The sequence below is a fragment of the Centropristis striata genome, chromosome 10 (genome assembly GCF_030273125.1).
Source record: "Centropristis striata isolate RG_2023a ecotype Rhode Island chromosome 10, C.striata_1.0, whole genome shotgun sequence".
In the NCBI taxonomy this organism is placed as follows: domain Eukaryota; kingdom Metazoa; phylum Chordata; class Actinopteri; order Perciformes; family Serranidae; genus Centropristis; species Centropristis striata.
The window spans coordinates 13,326,419-13,345,855 of NC_081526.1; the positions used below are offsets into that span (position 1 = coordinate 13,326,419).

A 19,437-nucleotide genomic window follows, 5' to 3' on the forward strand; every position below is an offset into this window, starting at 1 on the left:
AATAAAGTGTCCAGATGAAATTAAATTGCGGTTTGGTTTGTGTTTTTTTTTTTATTATCTTTAATTGCCTTTACAGTCTGACATAATAAATGACCATTAAAAAAAGTAAAACAAATAACTTTGACAATACTCACTATGTCACTCCATTTGATCATGATGTTAAAGGTTTGTTGCATTCCTATGATAGTATTGCGTACACATTGGTGTAGCAGAGGAAGCAAAATCAACTCATTAATGCAATAAATACTCTCATATTGCACATGTTATCTTGAATAAAATCATAAGATATGGGTCTAAGAAAAAAAAGATTTCGGCTTTATTATATATATATATATATATATACCTCTTTCCATGAAATGATTGTGACAATGTGATTTATTGTTGACAAATAAAATGTATCTTCTCTCTCTAATTGTATTAATCAATCTCTTCCAAACATATCACTATTAAAATTAAACCAAAATTGACTTGGATTGTGCCAGAAAACAAAATTATTACAACTGTATGGGCGACCGTATATGAATATATTTAGAAAAAAATGTGTATGTTGACATTTTTCTATTCTATTCTTAATATTTATTAATGTTGCTGTTTTTTGACTGAAGTATTTGCCTTAATCTACATTTTTAGCAAGTTCCTTGTATGTGAAAACCTACTTGACAATAAAAACTATTCTGATCCTGACAACAACAACAAAAACGTCCTTTTATTGTGGTGACAAATTGATGCAGCTCTTGATGACAACAGTCCAGAGTCTGAACAATAATAACCACATCACTGTCTGCAGGCAGTCTGCTTCTCGCGAGCGCACCGCGCGCTCTGGACAGCGCAGCGCCTCGTGCGCCCCCAGCAGACCCTCTCCGGGACAACACCTGGCTGTGGAAACGTCCTGCCTGCCTCAAATCCGCAGATGAGCTGCGGCGGCGGCGGCGGGAGCCTGACAAGACGCCGTCCCCGGACCGACTGCCCCGGCGGTAACAACGGCATGGACGTGCGGACCCCGGAGCGAAGCCGCTTTCCCCAAATGGCGGAGTGAGTGAGGATGCGACTCCCCAGTTCCATCTTTGTGTCGGTGTCTCTGTTCACGGCCGAGACCACGGCAGCGCTCTACCTCAGCTCCACGTACCGCTCAGCTGGAGACCAAATCTGGCAGGGGCTCACGCTCCTCTTCACGCTCGTACCGTCCGTGCTCGTGCAGTTGACCCTCACCTTCATCCATCGGGACCTCAGCAGGGACAGACCGCTCATCCTGCTGCTGCACATCCTGCAGCTCGGACCCATCGTCAGGTCAGTGCAGGCTTGTTTATATCCCCCACATAGAGAAACCCTGGATACCATATTATGTTCCCAATCACGGTGTCACGTGATTAAATGTCTAGGTGTCGTTTCCACGGGAGATTTTTTGTCATTAAAAACACGTCCGGCCTGTTTTTCTCATAAGCTGCTTACAGACGGTTTGGTGAATGCATTGCGCACATGCTGTTGTTTTCATGTTCTCCGGCCTTTTGTCTGCTGGCTGCATACATGCCGATGCAGTGAATGTGAGACCCACTGAGCCATTGAGTGCGGGTATAAAAGACTGATCGATATGCTTATCGATATGTTCCATATATACACACAGCATGCAGCCACTGCCTCCATAGGCTTTAAATAAAACCCCCTCCTTCACAGTCTGATCAGCTGATTTATTCATGACTGCTCCATCAGAGAGGACGTTAAATGACATGAAGAAGAAGCAGCTGACATACTTTCACACCCAGATGGAAGAACCTTTTTTCTTCTTCTTCTTTTAATTATTATTATTATTTTCAAAATACAGATTCGATTTTTATTTTTTTTTTAAAATTCCATTATAAAGAACATTTAATAACTAAGTGCCCGTACATTCTCAGCAAAAATAAATAAATAAAATAAATGTCACCATCTATGTAACAAAAGCAAATACACACAAGAAAATTAGATAAACACAAACTTGGATGGTCCCTGTCTGACTCACTTCAGGGACTTTCTTAAACATCTGTGCTTTAATAGGCCTGCTCTTTCTCGAGTGTAAGCTCCGGCCTGACCTGCAGTGACCATCTGCTGCAGCTATAGGAGCCTAATCCTACATGTAGGAGACTTCCCTGCTGTTAGACATGCAGCATGGCAGTGTCATCAAATGCACAAACAGCAGGAGAATAAGTGCTGACTGTGGTATGGAAACCCCTTCGTCTCCTGTAACAAGGAAACTGGAGCTGAAAAAAATCAGTTGATTCAGTAAATAAACTGAAAATTAATCTGCAACTATGGCTTGGCAACCTGACAACGCTGCTTTTCTTTGTCCTATGCTTAATTTAACTTATTTTTCTCTTTTTAGACAAAAAGAGATTTAAAAACGTCATCATGCACTAATGCAATAAAATATTTGGTAAGTTGTAGCACTAAAACTCATTATCAATAGTTTGAATGATATACAGAAGAAGCTTATAATCCATAAAACATAATAGAAACAATTGGCCAAAGCCCAAATTTGTCCATTTTGTCCACAAAACCAGCAGATATTCACATCTGAGAAGCTTGATTCAACTAATAAACAACTGGCTTAAAAAGCAACTAAAAGATCCAGATTTGACAGACGCATTGCTTCGACTTATTCTGTTGACTGTGAACTGACTTAGCACTGATACGACTCTTTTTCTTCAACAAATACCTTTTATTAAAGAATATTGAAAGCAATTCTAAAAATGAACAGTGAAAAAAAGAATAAATAAAATTAAATAAATAGATAAATACTACAGTTTTTTTCTGTAAAAAAAAAGTTGCTGACCATGAATTCAAAACAAATAAAAATAAAATAAATAACTTAATAGATATAAAGGATTTATGTTCAGTATCAGTGTCTTGCTAACCATATAAATAAAGAATACATTAAAAAAGCTAACAAACAAACAAAAACATAACTGTACGTTCCCTATTAGTCACTTGCTGGCCATTTAAATAAATAATAAATAAATAGCTATATCATACCATTTCTAATTGACCCAAAGCATTATGTTCTGCATTATGTTTATCTTGAAAAACGTGCATATCTGATAATATATAGGCTAATACAATATGTCTGCGATAGGACAATTTTGGCAGATAAAAATCAGCCGGGCTCTACTTTCTTGATGGGGGAAAAAAAGTGTCTTCACACTGTAGTTCGAGACGGTTAATTGCTTCCTTGAATGTAAAGGTGCAGCTTTTTTCAGTTTTATATCATCATAAATTCAATATTAGGATTGTTGTTTGGGCGAAAAAGCATTCTGGTTACATTTTAGGGATTAAATAATGTGGGAAACAACTGTTAATTGCACTTCTGGTTTGCCAATAGTCAGTCTTCAGCTTGTGAATTTAAACTTTGCAGCAGATAGAGACGGTTATATATTTACAACAACCCAGGAACATCCATATTTTATCTTAGTCGACTCTTGCAGCATGTTGTCTCCCCAGCGGTGGCCTCTGTGTATCTGACCCTGCCTGGCTGGTTTCCCCTCCAGTGTGTGTTCAGATGATTACTGTTCAGACTTCGACATCTTTCCTCAGCGAAGAGCGGATCTAAGAATAGCACACCAACGCTGCCGGCTCCTTATCTCCGACAACACAACACGGAGAGGGGAAATGTCTGTCTCTGCTGCCGACAGCACAGGCTTCCTCTTATCAACCACCCAAAAACACTTCTCATATCATAAACAAAGTCCTCATTATTTTGAGTCATAACAGCAATGACTCCGCTTGTTGTTGTGCTGAAAACAATCATCTACGTGTTTAATTCTCTTCATTACAGCTTCTTCTAATTCGTCCTCTAATTAGAAACTTTATTTGAATTCCCTGCAAGTGGCTGGGCATCTGTGATCATTTCCTCTTACCCTACTCTGAACAGAAGTGGAATTTAGAGTGAAAGTACAAAAAAGTACTGACCTTTGACAAAATAATCTTAAGTCAAGGTCCATGCACTTTAGCTTGTTCTGCAGCTTTTATACCGTCTCCGAAGATCTCCTATTACAACAGGTAAAATAAGTGTTAAACACATTACCATTTTCCTCAGTAATTGTATTTCTAAAGGTGCTTTTGACATGACATTTTCACTAGATGCTGTTAACAACCCAAGCATTCCATACATACAAAGAAGCCAAAAGGAATAAGTTCAGATAATAAGTTCTGTGTAATATTGTGAAATGACCCAAGGAAAAAGTATTGAACACATGAAGGAAGGGAGGTGCAAAAAGGCTTGGAAAGCCAAAACACCAGCTGAAATCTATCTGTAATTGGAAAACAATCCTGCCCCTTGTGCATATTAATATTGTCTGGTTCAGTCCCAACTGATGGTGTGTCATTACCAAGGTGTCACACAAGAAACATCTCATGATGGGTAAAAGCAAAGAGCTCTCCCAAGACCTTCGCAGCTTTAATGTTGCAAAACATACTGATGATGTTGGTTACAGAAGGATTTCTAAACTTCTTGATGTTACAGTGAGCAATGTTGGGGCCATAATCAGGAAGTGGCCAGAACATTGTTTCAACATAAGATTTGCAGGTTGCAGGTACAATTGTTTAAAAGAAAACAATAAGTAATACACTCAACCGCCATGGCCTGTATGCACACTCACCATGCTGAAGGTAAAGCATGTTTAAGATCATTTAAAATCTGCTGCACAACATTTTGACAAGCCTGTGAAATAATGGGAGAATATAGTCTGGTCAGATGAGAGAAAAAAAAAACTCTTTGGATGTCACAATTCACACCATGTTTGGAGGAGAAATGGCACTGCACATAACCCCCAAAACACCATGTCAACAGTGAAGGTGGGAAAATAATGGCGTAGGACTGTTTCTCATTATACGGTACTGAAAAACTTCATATAATTGAAGGATGCATGAAAAACGTACCAAGACATTCTTGATTACAATCTGCTGCCTTCTACCATGATGATGACGATGAAACTAGGGAGACAATGATCCCAAACACAGTCAAGGAAACTCTGTTAGTTCCAGAGAGAGAAAAAAAAGCTGCTAGAACAGCCCAGCCAATCAGCTGATTGGAATCCAATTGAATATCTATGAAAAGAACTAAAGGTCAGAGTGTTCAATGCTTATTTTACCCGTATCATCACCTTTGAAGTTAAAACAACACTGTGAGAACGGTGCGAGTGTGACAAGTAAAGCAGTAAAGTCTGCTTTAAAACAGAGACACCTTTGCTCTACAGTGAAATGAGACAATGTTGAACAAGAAGTGACCAAGATGCACACAAAGAAATTTAGATGCAGTCTCTGTAGGGGAATGTGTAATTTAAAGCAGCTTAAGGGAACTTATTTTGTGTTGATTTTGGCATCCCCATGGCAAAAGTGGTACTGTTTACATGAGCATGGTAGGTAACACGTGCATCTTTTTTCTTTTCAAAGCAGCTGTTTGCAGGATGCGTAGCGATGCAGTAATGCATCTATTTGTAGCTATGTAAGATTAATAACGGCTTCTTTTATATATTTTTTGGTTTTAGGTCAATCTTTTCCTTTTTCTCTTTGCTGATCCTGCCCCAGTATCAGCTACAACTACAAACTATATAATGTCAGAAGTTACTAAAAAGAAGAATCTCCTCCTGCTTCCTTTTAACTGGGAAACATACTCCCTGCCAAGCTCAGCCTGTACAAATGTAAACATAGGCTCTTGTAGTCAGGATGCCATAAATCGTATTGTCTAATTTGGCGGTGATCAGACCCGGTGACAGGTATTTAGAATAACTCTAGAAATAGCCAGTGTTTGCTTATGTAAGTCGTATAGAAGCATCTGTTTTGAAATTGAGACTGTTTCATAACCAGTTAAAAACTCCTTTAAGTTACAAATATTCATCTCTTGTCTGCAAACTTTACTTTAAGACACACAGACACATTACAACATGCTGAACTCAACAGAGATGAGTGACTGATCTTTCCTCCTCTAATGAGATTTTGTTAATTATTTTATCATCTGAAAAACTGCTGGCAGACTCAACCTTCACACTTTAAATTTATATTTCTTAATCAAGTCAGTGATGTGTTCGCTGTGCGTGCCACTCCAACTGATAAACAGTCTGTCCCTCAGCTCCCCTGTGGATTAAATCCTCCTGGCCTCGCAGTTTTATTGGCGCTGTGTTTCAGCTTTAGCAGCACATCGCTGCCTCGACCTCACCTCAACCCACTCATCCACTGACAACTGGCACCTCTTTAGACATCCACAGTAAGAGAGCTGAATGTACCAAGAGATATTGATGATTTAGAGGTTAAAAAATCACTTCTGGCTGAACTGAGCTGCTGCTGAAACAATCAATTAGGTATCACAGGATCTTTATTGAAGCCCTGTTAGTGTTTAAAGTTCATACAGCTGAAAGAAGCTGAGAGCTGAAATAGATTGAGAGAAAATAAATCTGCAGTTCCAGCTAGGGCTGGGCAATATATATTGATATAAAAGATATATCGATATATCTTTAAATGTGATATGGAATAGACCATATTGCATATATCGATATAGTTCAATTTTTTTCCTTTCTTTATATATAAATGCTGTCATATTTAGTTATTTTGTAATGTTCGTTATTCTTTTCTCATATAAATATATTTATTTCAGAAAAAGATTGGCCTATTTTATTTCATAGGCTATTTTTATTTAAGATTTTTTTAAATTTAAATGTGCACTTTATGAAGCTTTGATCCAAAAAAATTATACAGTATAATCGACATCTTTTGAACAAAATGACCCATATCGCAGAGCATTAAAAAAACAACAACACGTGATTATACATAAACATAAACATTATACACAAAAAAAGGCTGCAGTTTCATTGAATTTAGGTGAAGTTTTCTTAGGTCAAAACATTTCCTAGTAAAGCTTTATAAAAGACAGTTTAAACAGTAAATAAAAGCTGGAAGTGAAGGAGTTACCAGGTAAACGTGACTACTGGAAGTAGTACTGAGAGAATATGAATACAGGTGTGCCTTGAGATTTTGGCTTGCATTTTGGTGTGCCTTGGGTACAAAAAGTTTGAAAGTTTGGTATACAGCACACACTCCTTTCAACTAATTGCCCAATTGCACAGCCTTAAGAGCGTGCATATCACGAATGCTGGGTCTTGTTGGTTTTCTGAGAATCTACTGCACCTACTGGTACCTTGTTTGCCATGAAGCAATAAAAAATATATTAAAAACCTGGATTAATCTGGTTAGTCACATTGGACTGCTATTATATTGAACACTACTGTATACCGTATATCGATATTCAGCCTAAATATATTGGGATATGCCTTTTGGTCCATATAACCCAGCCCTAGTTCCAGCTTCTCCATCTGCAGCTTTTATTTTTATAGAAATCTTTATCTTTTGGTTTTGGACGGTTCTGACAAAACAACCTATTTGAAGATGTCACCCTGTGATCTAACTTTTTAAAGTTAAAAAAAGAAGCCTTTTTGCAGCCACAAATAGCTTAATTTTAATGTAAAGTAAAACCAGCACGGAGCAAGAATGCAAAACAAGAACACATTATTGATATGGTTAAGAACACTGCCCAGTGAAGCCCAGACTTTCTATAGCACCAACATGAGGTTTTTAATTTATTTTCTGTTTTAATGAAATGTCTTTCAAACACCGATCCCCCTCAGGATCAATATAATTAACTTTGAGAATGCCCAAACCTTTCATCTTTCATCAAGTCAAAATTTAAATGTGTCCAACACTTTGGTTTATGACGAAATACTTGCAAACTAAAGACATTCCCGTCAGCTCAAGCTGTACTTTGTTTGGTGCTAAATAGCTAATGTAGCATGCTGACAGGCTACACTAAGGTGCTGAAGAAATGTTATCTGTTAAATATCAGCACTGAGCTCAAAGCAGCACTGGGACTCTTGTACTTCTTTGTTACAGTTTGTCTGGTTTTGTATGTCGTAAGATGTTGTTTTGATGTTATTTTAAGATTTCTTAATGCTTTGTGTTTGTTATGACATCAGGAAGAAGAGCCTTTGTTTTCATTAGGCTTACAGTGAGCCTAATAAATTAAATGAAAGCTGAAAAAGAATCATCTGCAAATAGATCACTGAGTCTGCAGCTTCTGATCGTCTCCTGCTGTTGTTGTTCCCGCAGGTGTCTGGAGGCGTTCTGTATCTATGGCAGCGTGGGCCGTGTGGAGGAGCCGTATGTCAGCATCACCAGGAAGAAGCAGATGCCTCGCGGGGGTCATTCTGAGGAGGTGGAGCGGCAGGTGGGGCAGGCGGAGGGGAAACTGTTCACGCACCGAGCAGCCTTCGCCCGCACCTCTGTCATTCAGGCCTTCCTGGGATCGGCCCCCCAGCTCACCCTGCAGCTCTACATCTGCGTCCTGCAGCAGGGGGTCTCCATCGGAAGAGGTGAGAGTGAAGTGTGTGATTCTTTGATTTAATGGTCACGTGGAGCTTCAATCCCCCGTCGCCTGTCCGCAGCTCCACCATGACGTGGGCTGATCAGCTAAGTGCCATATTGATATAAGAGGATGGTGTTTTCATGAGTCAAAGTGGTGTTATGCAACCGCCTCTCCGATATCGAGGGTGGAAAGCAGCGATTCTCTGAGTCAGCTGTTGCAGATCTGGCTGTCCGACTCTTTGTGGGAGCCAGTGTTTCGATTCCTGAGGGAGATTTAGCAAAGGTTCACCCAAAGTCAAGCTAGGACATCTGGTCGTCAAATTACGACTAAATAAAAAAGTGTTATAAATACATAAATCTTATTTCCTCTGCCCCCGGCCGTCTGACACTTCTATTTCACGCTTACTGATTTAACAGCCTGAATGTGGTGAATGGGAGCGTCAGGGCCCTTAAAGGAGACGCTTACAAATGCCCATATGTACATTAAAACTGTTGTTCATACTGCACGTTACAATGTGTTTACAATGTGATGGGGGACCAAATCCATAGTCTCCTTCTGGACAAAAACTTCAAAATGTATCTGAAACGAATAAGAAGCAGTCTGATTTATAAGCACCTTTCACACATGCAGCGTGTCCCTGAAATGTTTAGGAAGAATTCCAACATGGTGTCATGTAAAAATGGGAGCAGGAGTCTATATTCAGGTAGTCTGTTCTGCCAAATTCCCATCTTAAGACCTTGTAACATTTCAGGAAAAAAGGCAGTATGGCTGTGACGTGAATGAAAGCAGGAACATTGCAGGGAAAATTATATTAAGTCGTTCTAACGAAGGATGCTTTCACATGGATCTCGTAAACCAATCAGGAGTCTCAGCTGATGTTATTTTTGGTATTTGTAAATCAGGAGAAAGCATTAGTTGTCGTGCAAACTCCTGGGCCGCCATGTTCCTGAAAATAATAAGATAATTCCTCTCCCTTGTACATCCATTTTTATTTCTGTTAAGGTTTATGGCATATGGCATCTGTAAGTGTGGCATAAGCACAAGTTGCAAATGCTCCTGAAATAAGTGCATGTGTTTATAGTAAAAGTCCCTCCCAGTGGCTTTGCTTAAAGCCTCTTTCATACATGGTTTCCAGAGTATCATCTACATTTAATTCCTTTTAGCAGCAATTCCTTTGTTTTGTTAATATCCCTCCACTGCCTGCTCTGCACAGGGAAAACAGGAAAAACAACCAAACAGACTGATTGATTTAATTAAGACTGAAGCTTCACATTAACTTAGGAATGTCTCCTTTGGAATCTAATATACTATATTAGACAAAGTAGTAGTCTTTCCCTGCAGTCATGTCGTGATAAAAAATCATACATCATTCAACAGGATACCGTGGTGTATAAAAACATTGTCCATTTGACACTAACAAGCACTTACTAAATTTCCCCAGAAAATATGATGTATGCATGTATATTTTTTATTATTCCACTTGAAGCTGTTAGTGTCAACTTTGCACTTAACTTCTTCATTAAATGAAAAAGTACTCAGCAGGTTTATTCTGTCAAGTATTTAATCCAAACAGGAGTATACAGGCTTTACCATGTGTTTATTTTAAAAAATCTATTAATCAAGCAGAAAACATACTATGTCATGCTATTGAGTTATTGAGATATTTAATTAATTACCTGTATAGGGATAGAAGATTTTGGCCAGTTTGCCCAGCCCTATCCAGACTGCAGTAATTACATATTTAAATGGCCAATATGAACAGAAGGAAAGAATATAGGAAGCTGTTTAAGTCTTTCTCTTTGACTTTAATCCGTGTGTCCTGATTTAATTAAGTGTTTGCCTCAGTGCCAAATGGAAACGGATTCACATTAACCAACTGTCTCACTGGGTAACCCTTTGATGTTTTGTGAAAGGAGCCATGGCCAGGATGTGAGAGAAGAACTTCCTAAACCTTCATATCACCTTTATTCTAATGTGCACTGAGTCACACTTGACTTGAGTCTCCTAGACGTCCTCCCCGGGAGACTGACGAGGAATACACACCCTTAGGTGCCATAGTTTCAGTAGCCCAGCCCACATTGTTTGTTTAGCCTGTTTTTTCCTGTAACCGTTTTCTTATAATCTTTGTCAGGAAACCTGCTCAGCTCAGAGAACTTCACTCATCTGCACGTTGTGATGAAAGCTCATCTTTTTTTATACATTTTTCTCCCACAAAGCTAAACCTGTTTAAATGTTTGTGTGAGCTGTTGTTTTTGGAGCTTTGGAGAGACAATTCATCAGTGGATACACTGAGCATATTTTATTTATGGTAACTTTATTTATGTATCAAGTAGAGACAAGATGAGAAAAGCACCTGAACTTGCTGCTGTGGGGCTTCATACAGTATTTCATTAAGTCTGTAGACAAAAACAATAGACTCATGAGCAGATTATGAGATAAAATACGTCTTAAATTGTTTCAGATTCTCTTTGTTGTCTCTTTTTTTTTCTCTTTGCAGCTGTTTTGTATCTCTTTGTATTTGTTTTGATCTATTTGTAATTTTTTTTTTTTTTAAATCCAGAAATACTTGGAGCAGTGTTGCTAGCCATTACTGACTTTAAAGTTTGTTTCATTTGGAGAAGAAGAAAATCAAGTCCTAAAAAGTAATCAGTAATACTATCTTCTCTTTTTGGTCTTTGTGTCTTTAGTTGTTTTGGTCTTGTAGCTAATTTTGTCTGTTTGTAGTCTTTTTTTAGGAAAGAGAAAAATGTGTGCATTTCTGAATATAGACTGGATGGTGTCCTCATTTCTGCTTCTCTCTTTCACTGTCAGGCACTCTGATGGTGATCTCCCTCCTGTCCATCGTGTACGGAGCGCTGCGCTGCAACATCCTGGCCATTAAGATCAAATATGACGACTATGAGGTGGACGTCCGGCCCATGGCTTATCTGTGCATTTTCCTTTGGAGGAGCTTCGAGATCGCCACTCGTGTGGTGGTTCTGGTTTTGTTCAGCTCTGTGCTGCAGCTCTGGGTCCTGCCTGTGGTTCTGCTGAACTTCCTGGTCTTCTTCCTCTACCCGTGGATCCTGTTCTGGCAGAGCCACTCTCCATTCCCCGAGAACATAGAAAAGACTCTAACCAGGGTGGGAACCACCATCGTGCTTTGCCTGCTCACCTTCCTGTACGCTGGCATCAACATGTTCTGCTGGTCCGCAGTGCAGGTGAAACTCAATGACCCGGACCTCATCAATAAGTCCCAGAACTGGTATCGCATGGCCGTGTACTACATGTTGCGTTTTGTGGAGAACGCCTCGCTCCTCCTGCTGTGGTACATCTATAAAACTGACTTCTACAAGTTCATCTGTGCCCCGCTGCTGGTGCTGCAGCTGCTGGTTGCCTACGCCATCGCCATCTTCTTCATGCTGGTCTTCTACCAGTTCTGTCATCCGTGTCGGAGGCTCTTCTCCTCCAGCATGACCAACGGCCTCTGGAACTGCTCCTCCCTGCTCTGTCTCGTGTGCACCTCCTCTGCTTCGCCTCAGAACAGGCCCATGGGGAAGTCGCCCCGGCCCTCGCCCACACGCACAGAGCCGCCTCCCGACGGGACCCACGACACAGCCAGCGACTCCACAGACGACTTGCCTAACGAAACGACGTACGACATGCTCAACGATACCATCTATGACACTCCTACTGAAACGGGCAATAATATATGTGGTGGAATCAACGGTGACTTTAACCACAGTGTTTCCTGCAATGCTTAAAGCATCACAACTGTTTGACGTGCCATCCAGAGGAGCAATCATACCCTCTGTAACCTTTTAAGTGCCACATGAGTTTACACTTTGAATCCTTTCATACATCCATCTGTTTTATACCACTGTCTGTTCCTCCTATGTGTCTTTAACAGAGATGAATTCTGGCTGCAATCATGCATAGTGTTACCATAGCAGAGGTGGCGCTCACCTGTCATCCCGCAGCCTTTTAATACAAATATAAACATGGACAGCACCATAACTTCTTTAGTTTTGGAGACTGCGTCCACTTATATGCTGCATTACTGATCACAAGGCGCCATGCACTTGAATTGATTGTATTTAGTATCTCTGTTTGGCATGGAGGTGTGCATGTGTGGAGCCTCAGATTAACAGGGGAGGGGGGGGGGCGAGTCTGTTTTGTACAGGAGGGTTTTTTTCTGAACCCCCCTCTAGTTTTATGGCTGCAAGCAATCAGCTTTTTTACTCCTCGATAAGAGCTTTATCATTAATGCGCGCTGCTTCTGTGATGTATTTGTGCTTGACGATGAGATGTGAATCTCCACACATTGTTTAAAGAGCCCGTTCGATCACCAAACACGTCAACTGTAAAGCACGGACGTTTGTCTCCAAGTTTTTGCACGTTTACAAAAAGGATTTAAGTGGCTTTGATTCAACTGTTGAGCAACAGCAGCTGCAGTGATGTGAAACGCTTTGTTTGGATGTATTTGCTTTTTTCTAATTCATGCTTGTTATGTCTGTCAGCTCTGTGTGTCTTAGTTAGAATATTTACACCGAGTGCACACTAAAATTATATCTAATTGAAAAACGTTGTAACAAGTACTTTTTTTTTCAACCTTTAATGTATAACTGTGTGTGAGAGAGAATTTCAGTGTTGTTTGTTTTTTGCACCTACTCCTTTTTGCAATGTATCTGCAGAGGGACGACAACCTCGGGTATCAAATGAATGCTCCTGTTTGTACAAATAAGATAAGCCAAAAAAATATGAAAAATCTATTGTACACAGCTAACATTCTCATAAAGAGCAAGATAAAAGGCATTTAAACAACAAAATCAAACTTAAAAATCAAAATAAATTTATATTTATATGTGAAAATTGTCTGTACTGTTTTTTTTTTGGTTTTTTTTTTAGCTCAGATGCAGTTAATACACACACAATCCTGTGCTGACCTCTAGAGGATGAACACCAAAACTGCAAAAAAAAAAAAGTACTTTCCCTACATTCAAACTGCAGGAAAAATTGACCCAAATCTGTTTATTTTTTTGCTTGTGTGACTCAAATCTTAACAAATCATATTCATGGTTTGTAGAGATCATCACCAGCTCAGACGTAAAAACTGTTAATTATTAATAAAATGACTGCACTGTAGACTTTTCAATAAATTAATTTATTAAACTGCCTTCATGAACTCAGGTTTACAGAAGAAATTGAGGATTTCTACAGAGAGAGTCTATAAAAAGTGCATTAGTCATTGGGACCATTTAACCCCATCATCCTGTAAATACACACTCTGCATATCTGCCGGTTACAGATCCAGACCATTAAAACATTAATGCAGACTAGTCGAGATATTTTATACAAGTATTCAGGTAGCTACTAAAACACAACAGTCAAGACTTTTCTTAAATACCAAACTACCGAAAAAAAATGTATTCGGGAATGTTTCTGAAGGGAGAAATGAAGACAAATTGTCTACAGCCATGCCAGCAGCTCTGATAACCCTTTTACACCAAATTAGTTCTGCTTCTGGAACCGGTTCTGTTCAGGATACATGAAACCTTGGTGCCATCTCGTGAACCAGCCTGCACATCTACCAGTTTTGATAGAAACCACTGTAATCATCGATGCATCCTCCACGGAGAGCCTTACTCGATGCACTATGGAATAAAACAGCAGTGGTAAGATCGCAGATCCTATTGATTACCTGCAGGATTTTGTTCTGTTATAATATGTTGTTTTTTGTACAAAAAGCAAGCATGAACAAACTATTAATAATAAGAATATTATAACATGAGGAGATTCCATCCTCCATTTCTAAGATGAAGATGCTCACTAAGGTCTGCAAGGAAATTTTTGGGCATGTTCAGCCCCAATAATACGTAGCAAACACAACCCTGTTGTGTTAGGTAAGCGCACTGCCTTTTTATAGGCGAGGTTTAATCAAAACTTGTGATTAATAATCCCAAGATTATTTCATTAAGCCAGCAAAAAATGTTTGACATGAGATGTCTTAGAACAGCTTGTACAGTATTGAGGTTTATAAACAGTTGAAATCCGTAGTAAAATGTTACACAACACTTTGAAACTGAACATGCCCCTGCTGTCTTTAGGTTCCAGCTGGGAACCAACTTTTCAGGTTCTGAACAAATTTATTTTTGGATAGAAATTCTCTGAATGCTTCAAAATCAGGTGCGTAAACCCGAACAGAACCTGTTTCATGTTGGTGGAAAAGGGGAAGGTGAGGCTGTACCTCAGCTTTAGCTTTGAGCTAAATGCTAACATGTTGATTTTTAACCATCACCATCTTAATTTAGCATATTAACATGCCAAGATTTAATAATAAGCATTAACACAAAGCTGAGGCAGGTATTTGATCATAAACTTCCTGATGGAGGCTTGAACTTGTGCAGCAAATGTTACAGCCACCCGCCTACTAATTGTTGAGATACTTCAGTCTGGACTGACAGATGGATTACTACCAGCATGGCTCAAAACAAATCAAATTTTACATTATGCACAGATTACAACACTTGGGACAAAATATGGAGAGAAAATATTTCGTTTTCAATTTTCAACATTTGTTGACGAAACAACATGTGATGTTTGAGGGGTAATTTCTTAACAAAACTCTGCTCCCTGCTCCCTGCAGAGTAACGTTTCCTCACATGAACTGAACCTGAGTCCACTCGCAAATTCTGATGTTAATGTTGTTCAAGCCTGTTGGGGACAAAGAGGCTACTTGTACATACAGATGAGGTTCTTCAGAGGATCTTCGGGGCTTTTTGGTCGTTTCAAGCTTCAGACTCACAACGCCACGGCGACAGCGAACACACTGACCACGCAGTACATGGTGCGATTCTCCCACCGGACTGTGCAGCTTCCTGAAAGACACAAAAAAGATGGAGAAATTATACAGAAGTCTACATCAGAAATACAAAGTTTTAATTCTCTACAATCTGTTCAATTAAATAATTAAAACCCAACAATTACAGCTTGAACCATTAATAAACAAATACATATTTCGACTGTATACTACAAATAACTGATCATTAAGTAATATATTAAGCAAAATAATCCAGTTTCTCAAACCTAAAGATTTACTGCTTTTCTCTCTGCAAGTCATTATGAATTTGAGGTTGAATATCTTTAGGTTTTGGACTGTTGTTTATATAAAACAAGCATGTTGAGGACATGACTTTGGGCTGTGGACATTCTAAAAATAATAAATTGATCTTTAAGAAAGAATTGATTGATTAATATAAAATGAAAATAGTTGTTGGTTTAAGCTCCACCATAAATACCAGGAGGACAAAGGACATAAATGTTGGACACATTTAAGAAGATCTGTTGTTATAAACTTATTATTAATGTTATAAATACTTAAATACTTGTATCTCTAACCAGAATGTGTAACCTTGCTTAGAGTAGTTCCTGACATAAATAACTATCTTACAAATTTAAGATGATTTTAAAGTTTAGTCTAATGTATTTTGGTATCTGGAACAAATTTAAAAATGACACCAGTCGTCTCTCACCATCAGTGGTGGTGTCCCAGTAGCAGGAGTTGGCTGTGTGGAGGCCAGCGCCGCTTTTCTGCATGATCGCACAGTTTACTGCAAAACATCACAGAGAAGTTTTACCCTGTCACAAGTCACATATTCAAACTCTACATGTCAACGTTTCTCCCTGAGTTCTCAGGTATTATATTGTTGTATATTAGCTGGTTCACCTATGTATTTGAATGGCCGTCCTTGTTTCACGAGGTGAGTCAGAGAGTGCTCCACTATACTGGCAGTCCACTGGTTCACTTTAGTCTGGTTGTAATCTGTTCCACCGATCACTCCTTCTATACACTGAGACAAAACCACAGAGAGAGACAGAGAGTCATGTCCAACGTCATCACATTGAAGAGAGGATTTACAATAGTATTAAAAACAGGAAATTAAAAAGGTACCTCTTTAACAGAGAGATTCACCTCATCGGCATTAAAGATGACCTGAAGGAGAATTTAAAAGAAGAAAAAAAATTGTTAGTTAGTGGCATACGTGTTGTTGTTTTATTTCCTGTTTTTGCATGAAGAGACCACCTTATAGACGCAAACATATGGTGCATTGGAAGAAATTATGTCAAAGTGAATATTGTGCATTAAAGTTAAATTAATTGATATTTGTGACAGTCAATTTTATTAGATGATGGCTCCAAGCAGCTGTCTCCAGCAAGGCATTTATTCTATAGCTGGCCATCTATCCAATGTACCGTTATACACAAGTAGACTATATATCTGAACAATGCTTTGGTTTAAATATTTATATGCACATTAATAATTTGGTGTGTTCGTCTGGTTTATTTAGTACATGTGTTATGGAGTTCGAATGCACTTATTCTGAGTCACTTCCGACAAATGCACCTGCCAAAATAATGTAGCATTGTGTGTTTGTATAGAGAAAAAGGGCCAATGTTTGAATGAGTGCAAATGTTAAGAGGTCGACTAATTGATTAGATGACTGACAAATAAATAAATATACAACTTTGTAAATAATCAATTTATCTCTCAATTTTTAAATGCAAAATGGCAGAAAGTGTTGTTTTCATGTTCCCAAATATGGAGATGTCCTGCTTGTTCTGTTTTTTTTTATATGACATTAAACTGGATATTTGGAGGGTTAAATATTTAGAGACATCACTTTGCTTTTCAGAAACTGGGATGGACATCTGTTCACTATTTTTTCTGACATTTAATAGACCAAACAATTGATCGGAGAAAATAATCTGCAGATTAATTAATAATGGAAAAAACTGTTAGTTCCAGCGCAAATGTAAAATACCTTAATGTATTTAGTATAAGTACATACAGATCTAGACTTTTTAAATATCACGTTCCAAAAAAATGTAACCTACAAAGTGCATCATAATAAAACATTCAGCATAAAATAGTCAGAAATGTAATGTCACTAAATTTCATTTATAATATGAATAATGAATATGTGTACTTCATAGTTGAATTTAAAGTTTTTCAACATAATGCGACACAAAACAACTTATTTAATAACATATTTATATGAATCAACAGGTCACAAACACACAAACTACACATAAAGTACAAAATAACAAAGGAAAAGACAAAAGACATACATGGGAATGAAATATAAATAAAATAGCTCATAAATGAAGCATTCATTTTCATTAAAATGGAAAGTCGGACTATTTTCATTCTGTTACGATTGTTTCTTCATATAAATGTGTGGTTTACCTGTGAAATGAGCATTGTCAATTGCTGTTTCGGACCTTAATACTAGTATAATAATATAATAAGTATGAATAGATATAAATATAAAGGCAGTGACCACACCCTGATGAAACACCGTTAGCTTCAGCTTACTGACTCGGCTAGCTGAAGAAGCTAACAGAAGCTAACCGAGGCGTCTTTTTTCTGTTTTGTTGAGCTTTTTACAGTTAATTCAAATATAATTATAAATAACTTCACCTCATCTCCAGAGTTATATTCCTCCATGTTTCTGACAGTGATGTAGCGGTATTTGTTGTCTTTGTTTTGACCGGCTCAGGCTCAGTTATTGTTCCTGTTTACTTCCTGCTGTCCAGAGTCAAAGAGCGCAGAAAAGGCGCTCTGAAACTGCTCGCTATTTTTTATTGTGTCGCCTCACTGTGGTGGAAAACAGACACAGCAATGGAATGAACTCAGACCTATATTGTAACCACGTTATTCAAATCGTCACCCTGTTAAAATAATCGCCTAACTCATTTTTTCAAGTTTTGCAGGAAACACAAAAAACTTCACCAAAAATGTAACATATGACGTTTATTGATCATTTCACTCAAAAGGGATGCAACAAAGGATGGTTATTGGCATATTAACACTGTGTGTAAATTATGTAACCTAAGAGAACTAAATGACTTAGGCATTTTTTTACTTGCCTTTGTGACTTAGGCAAGATATGGTAACACTTTATTCTGAAGGTGTCTACATAAGAGTCACACAAGCCTGCCAGAAACATGACATGACAAGTATCATGAGCATTAATGTTACTTCAAAGTGTCATTAATGTTCATGACACACTCATGTGACTCTTATCTAGACAACCTAGGATGTAAACTAAACTGATAAACTAAACTGATAACAATCTCCCTCTAATTCCTCTTTGCTGGGTTCTTATCTGATGCCTATGAATGTGGCAAATTGTCAAAGAAGTGATTATCTAAAGGGGTGAAATTACATGATCTGATCAACTGAAGATGTAGGCGATTGAGGAGATGATTTAGGCAAAAAAATATATATATTTTGATAAAACATGACTTAGGCGAACAGTGTGACGAAAAGACAAGATAAGACTTTATTTATCCCGCAATGGGGAAATTTAGTCGTCACAGCAGCTCAAGATACAGACAGGGGAGTTTTACAACAATATATAAACATGCAGAATAAAGAAAAAAAATTAGACAAATACATCCATAAATACTTACATTGCTACTATTTGGCATTTATTACATTGCACATAGGGTTTTTTGTTTTTTGTTTTTTCTATTTTGTATTTCACAGATATTGCACATTTGAGAAAAATGTATTGTCAATGAATAAATATATTTTAAAAAATGTATATATATGCAAAGGATACACACAGTACAGTATAAGAGGTGTATATATATATATATATATATATATACAGAAGATATTTATATGAGGTATGCTGTAGAGTAAATATGTAATACGTAAATATGTAAATAAGTAATACAAGTGTGCTATTTAGCATGATGCTAGGTATAATAATAAACATATAATAATATATCAATATAAGTGTAAGTATAATACTAATAGAGTATTAAAAAAAATAATGTATAATAATATAATATACTTTCCATACTTTCTATTTGAATATTATTGGAAAATCGAACCTTGTAGCATACTTTAAAACTCTGAATGATAGGTAGGCTAAATAGACTTACAGATGAGATGAGTCAGGCATGGAAATCCAGAGTGAATTGTGTTACTGACCAGGTGTAGGCCTATCACACAATGGGGCGGAGCTCTCCTAAAAGACGTCCGATCGAAAACAGTGCAATGCCGC

At 38.0% G+C, this 19,437-nt stretch overlaps 2 protein-coding genes across 2 annotated transcripts; one reads left to right on the forward strand and one right to left on the reverse strand.

The window, feature by feature from the left end:
* The first annotated feature begins 849 nt into the window (after positions 1-849).
* On the forward strand, positions 850-13,504 carry xk (X-linked Kx blood group (McLeod syndrome)). Its single transcript, XM_059342668.1, has 3 exons — positions 850-1,287; positions 8,125-8,387; positions 11,192-13,504. The coding sequence occupies exons 1-3, from the start codon at positions 1,043-1,045 to the stop codon at positions 12,121-12,123; spliced, it is 1,440 nt and encodes a 479-aa protein (XP_059198651.1). The 5' UTR covers positions 850-1,042; the 3' UTR covers positions 12,124-13,504.
* On the reverse strand, positions 13,505-17,964 carry dynlt3 (dynein light chain Tctex-type 3). The gene is made up of 5 exons (XM_059342670.1): positions 17,841-17,964; positions 16,311-16,352; positions 16,086-16,209; positions 15,892-15,969; positions 13,505-15,237 (listed from the first exon to the last, which is right to left on the reverse strand). Exons 1-5 carry the CDS (start codon positions 17,865-17,867, stop codon positions 15,161-15,163), a joined length of 348 nt encoding a protein of 115 aa, XP_059198653.1. The 5' UTR covers positions 17,868-17,964; the 3' UTR covers positions 13,505-15,160.
* Between the last annotated feature and the right edge of the window lie 1,473 nt (positions 17,965-19,437).

What these genes read in the sequence shown, in the direction of transcription:
- xk (XM_059342668.1), top strand. Translation starts at nt 1,043, where the DNA reads ATGCGACTCCCCAGTTCCATCTTTGTGTCGGTGTCTCTGTTCACGGCC. An exon ending in CAGCTCGGACCCATCGTCAG is followed by an intron (nt 1,288 to 8,124) that starts GTCAGTGCAGGC and finishes TTGTTCCCGCAG; the next exon opens with GTGTCTGGAGGCGTTCTGTA. An exon ending in GGGGGTCTCCATCGGAAGAG is followed by an intron (nt 8,388 to 11,191) that starts GTGAGAGTGAAG and finishes TTTCACTGTCAG; the next exon opens with GCACTCTGATGGTGATCTCC.
- dynlt3 (XM_059342670.1), bottom strand. Translation starts at nt 17,867, where the DNA reads ATGGAGGAATATAACTCTGGAGATGAG. An exon ending in TGAATCTCTCTGTTAAAGAG is followed by an intron (nt 16,210 to 16,310) that starts GTACCTTTTTAA and finishes GTTTTGTCTCAG; the next exon opens with TGTATAGAAGGAGTGATCGG. An exon ending in ACGGCCATTCAAATACATAG is followed by an intron (nt 15,970 to 16,085) that starts GTGAACCAGCTA and finishes GATGTTTTGCAG; the next exon opens with TAAACTGTGCGATCATGCAG.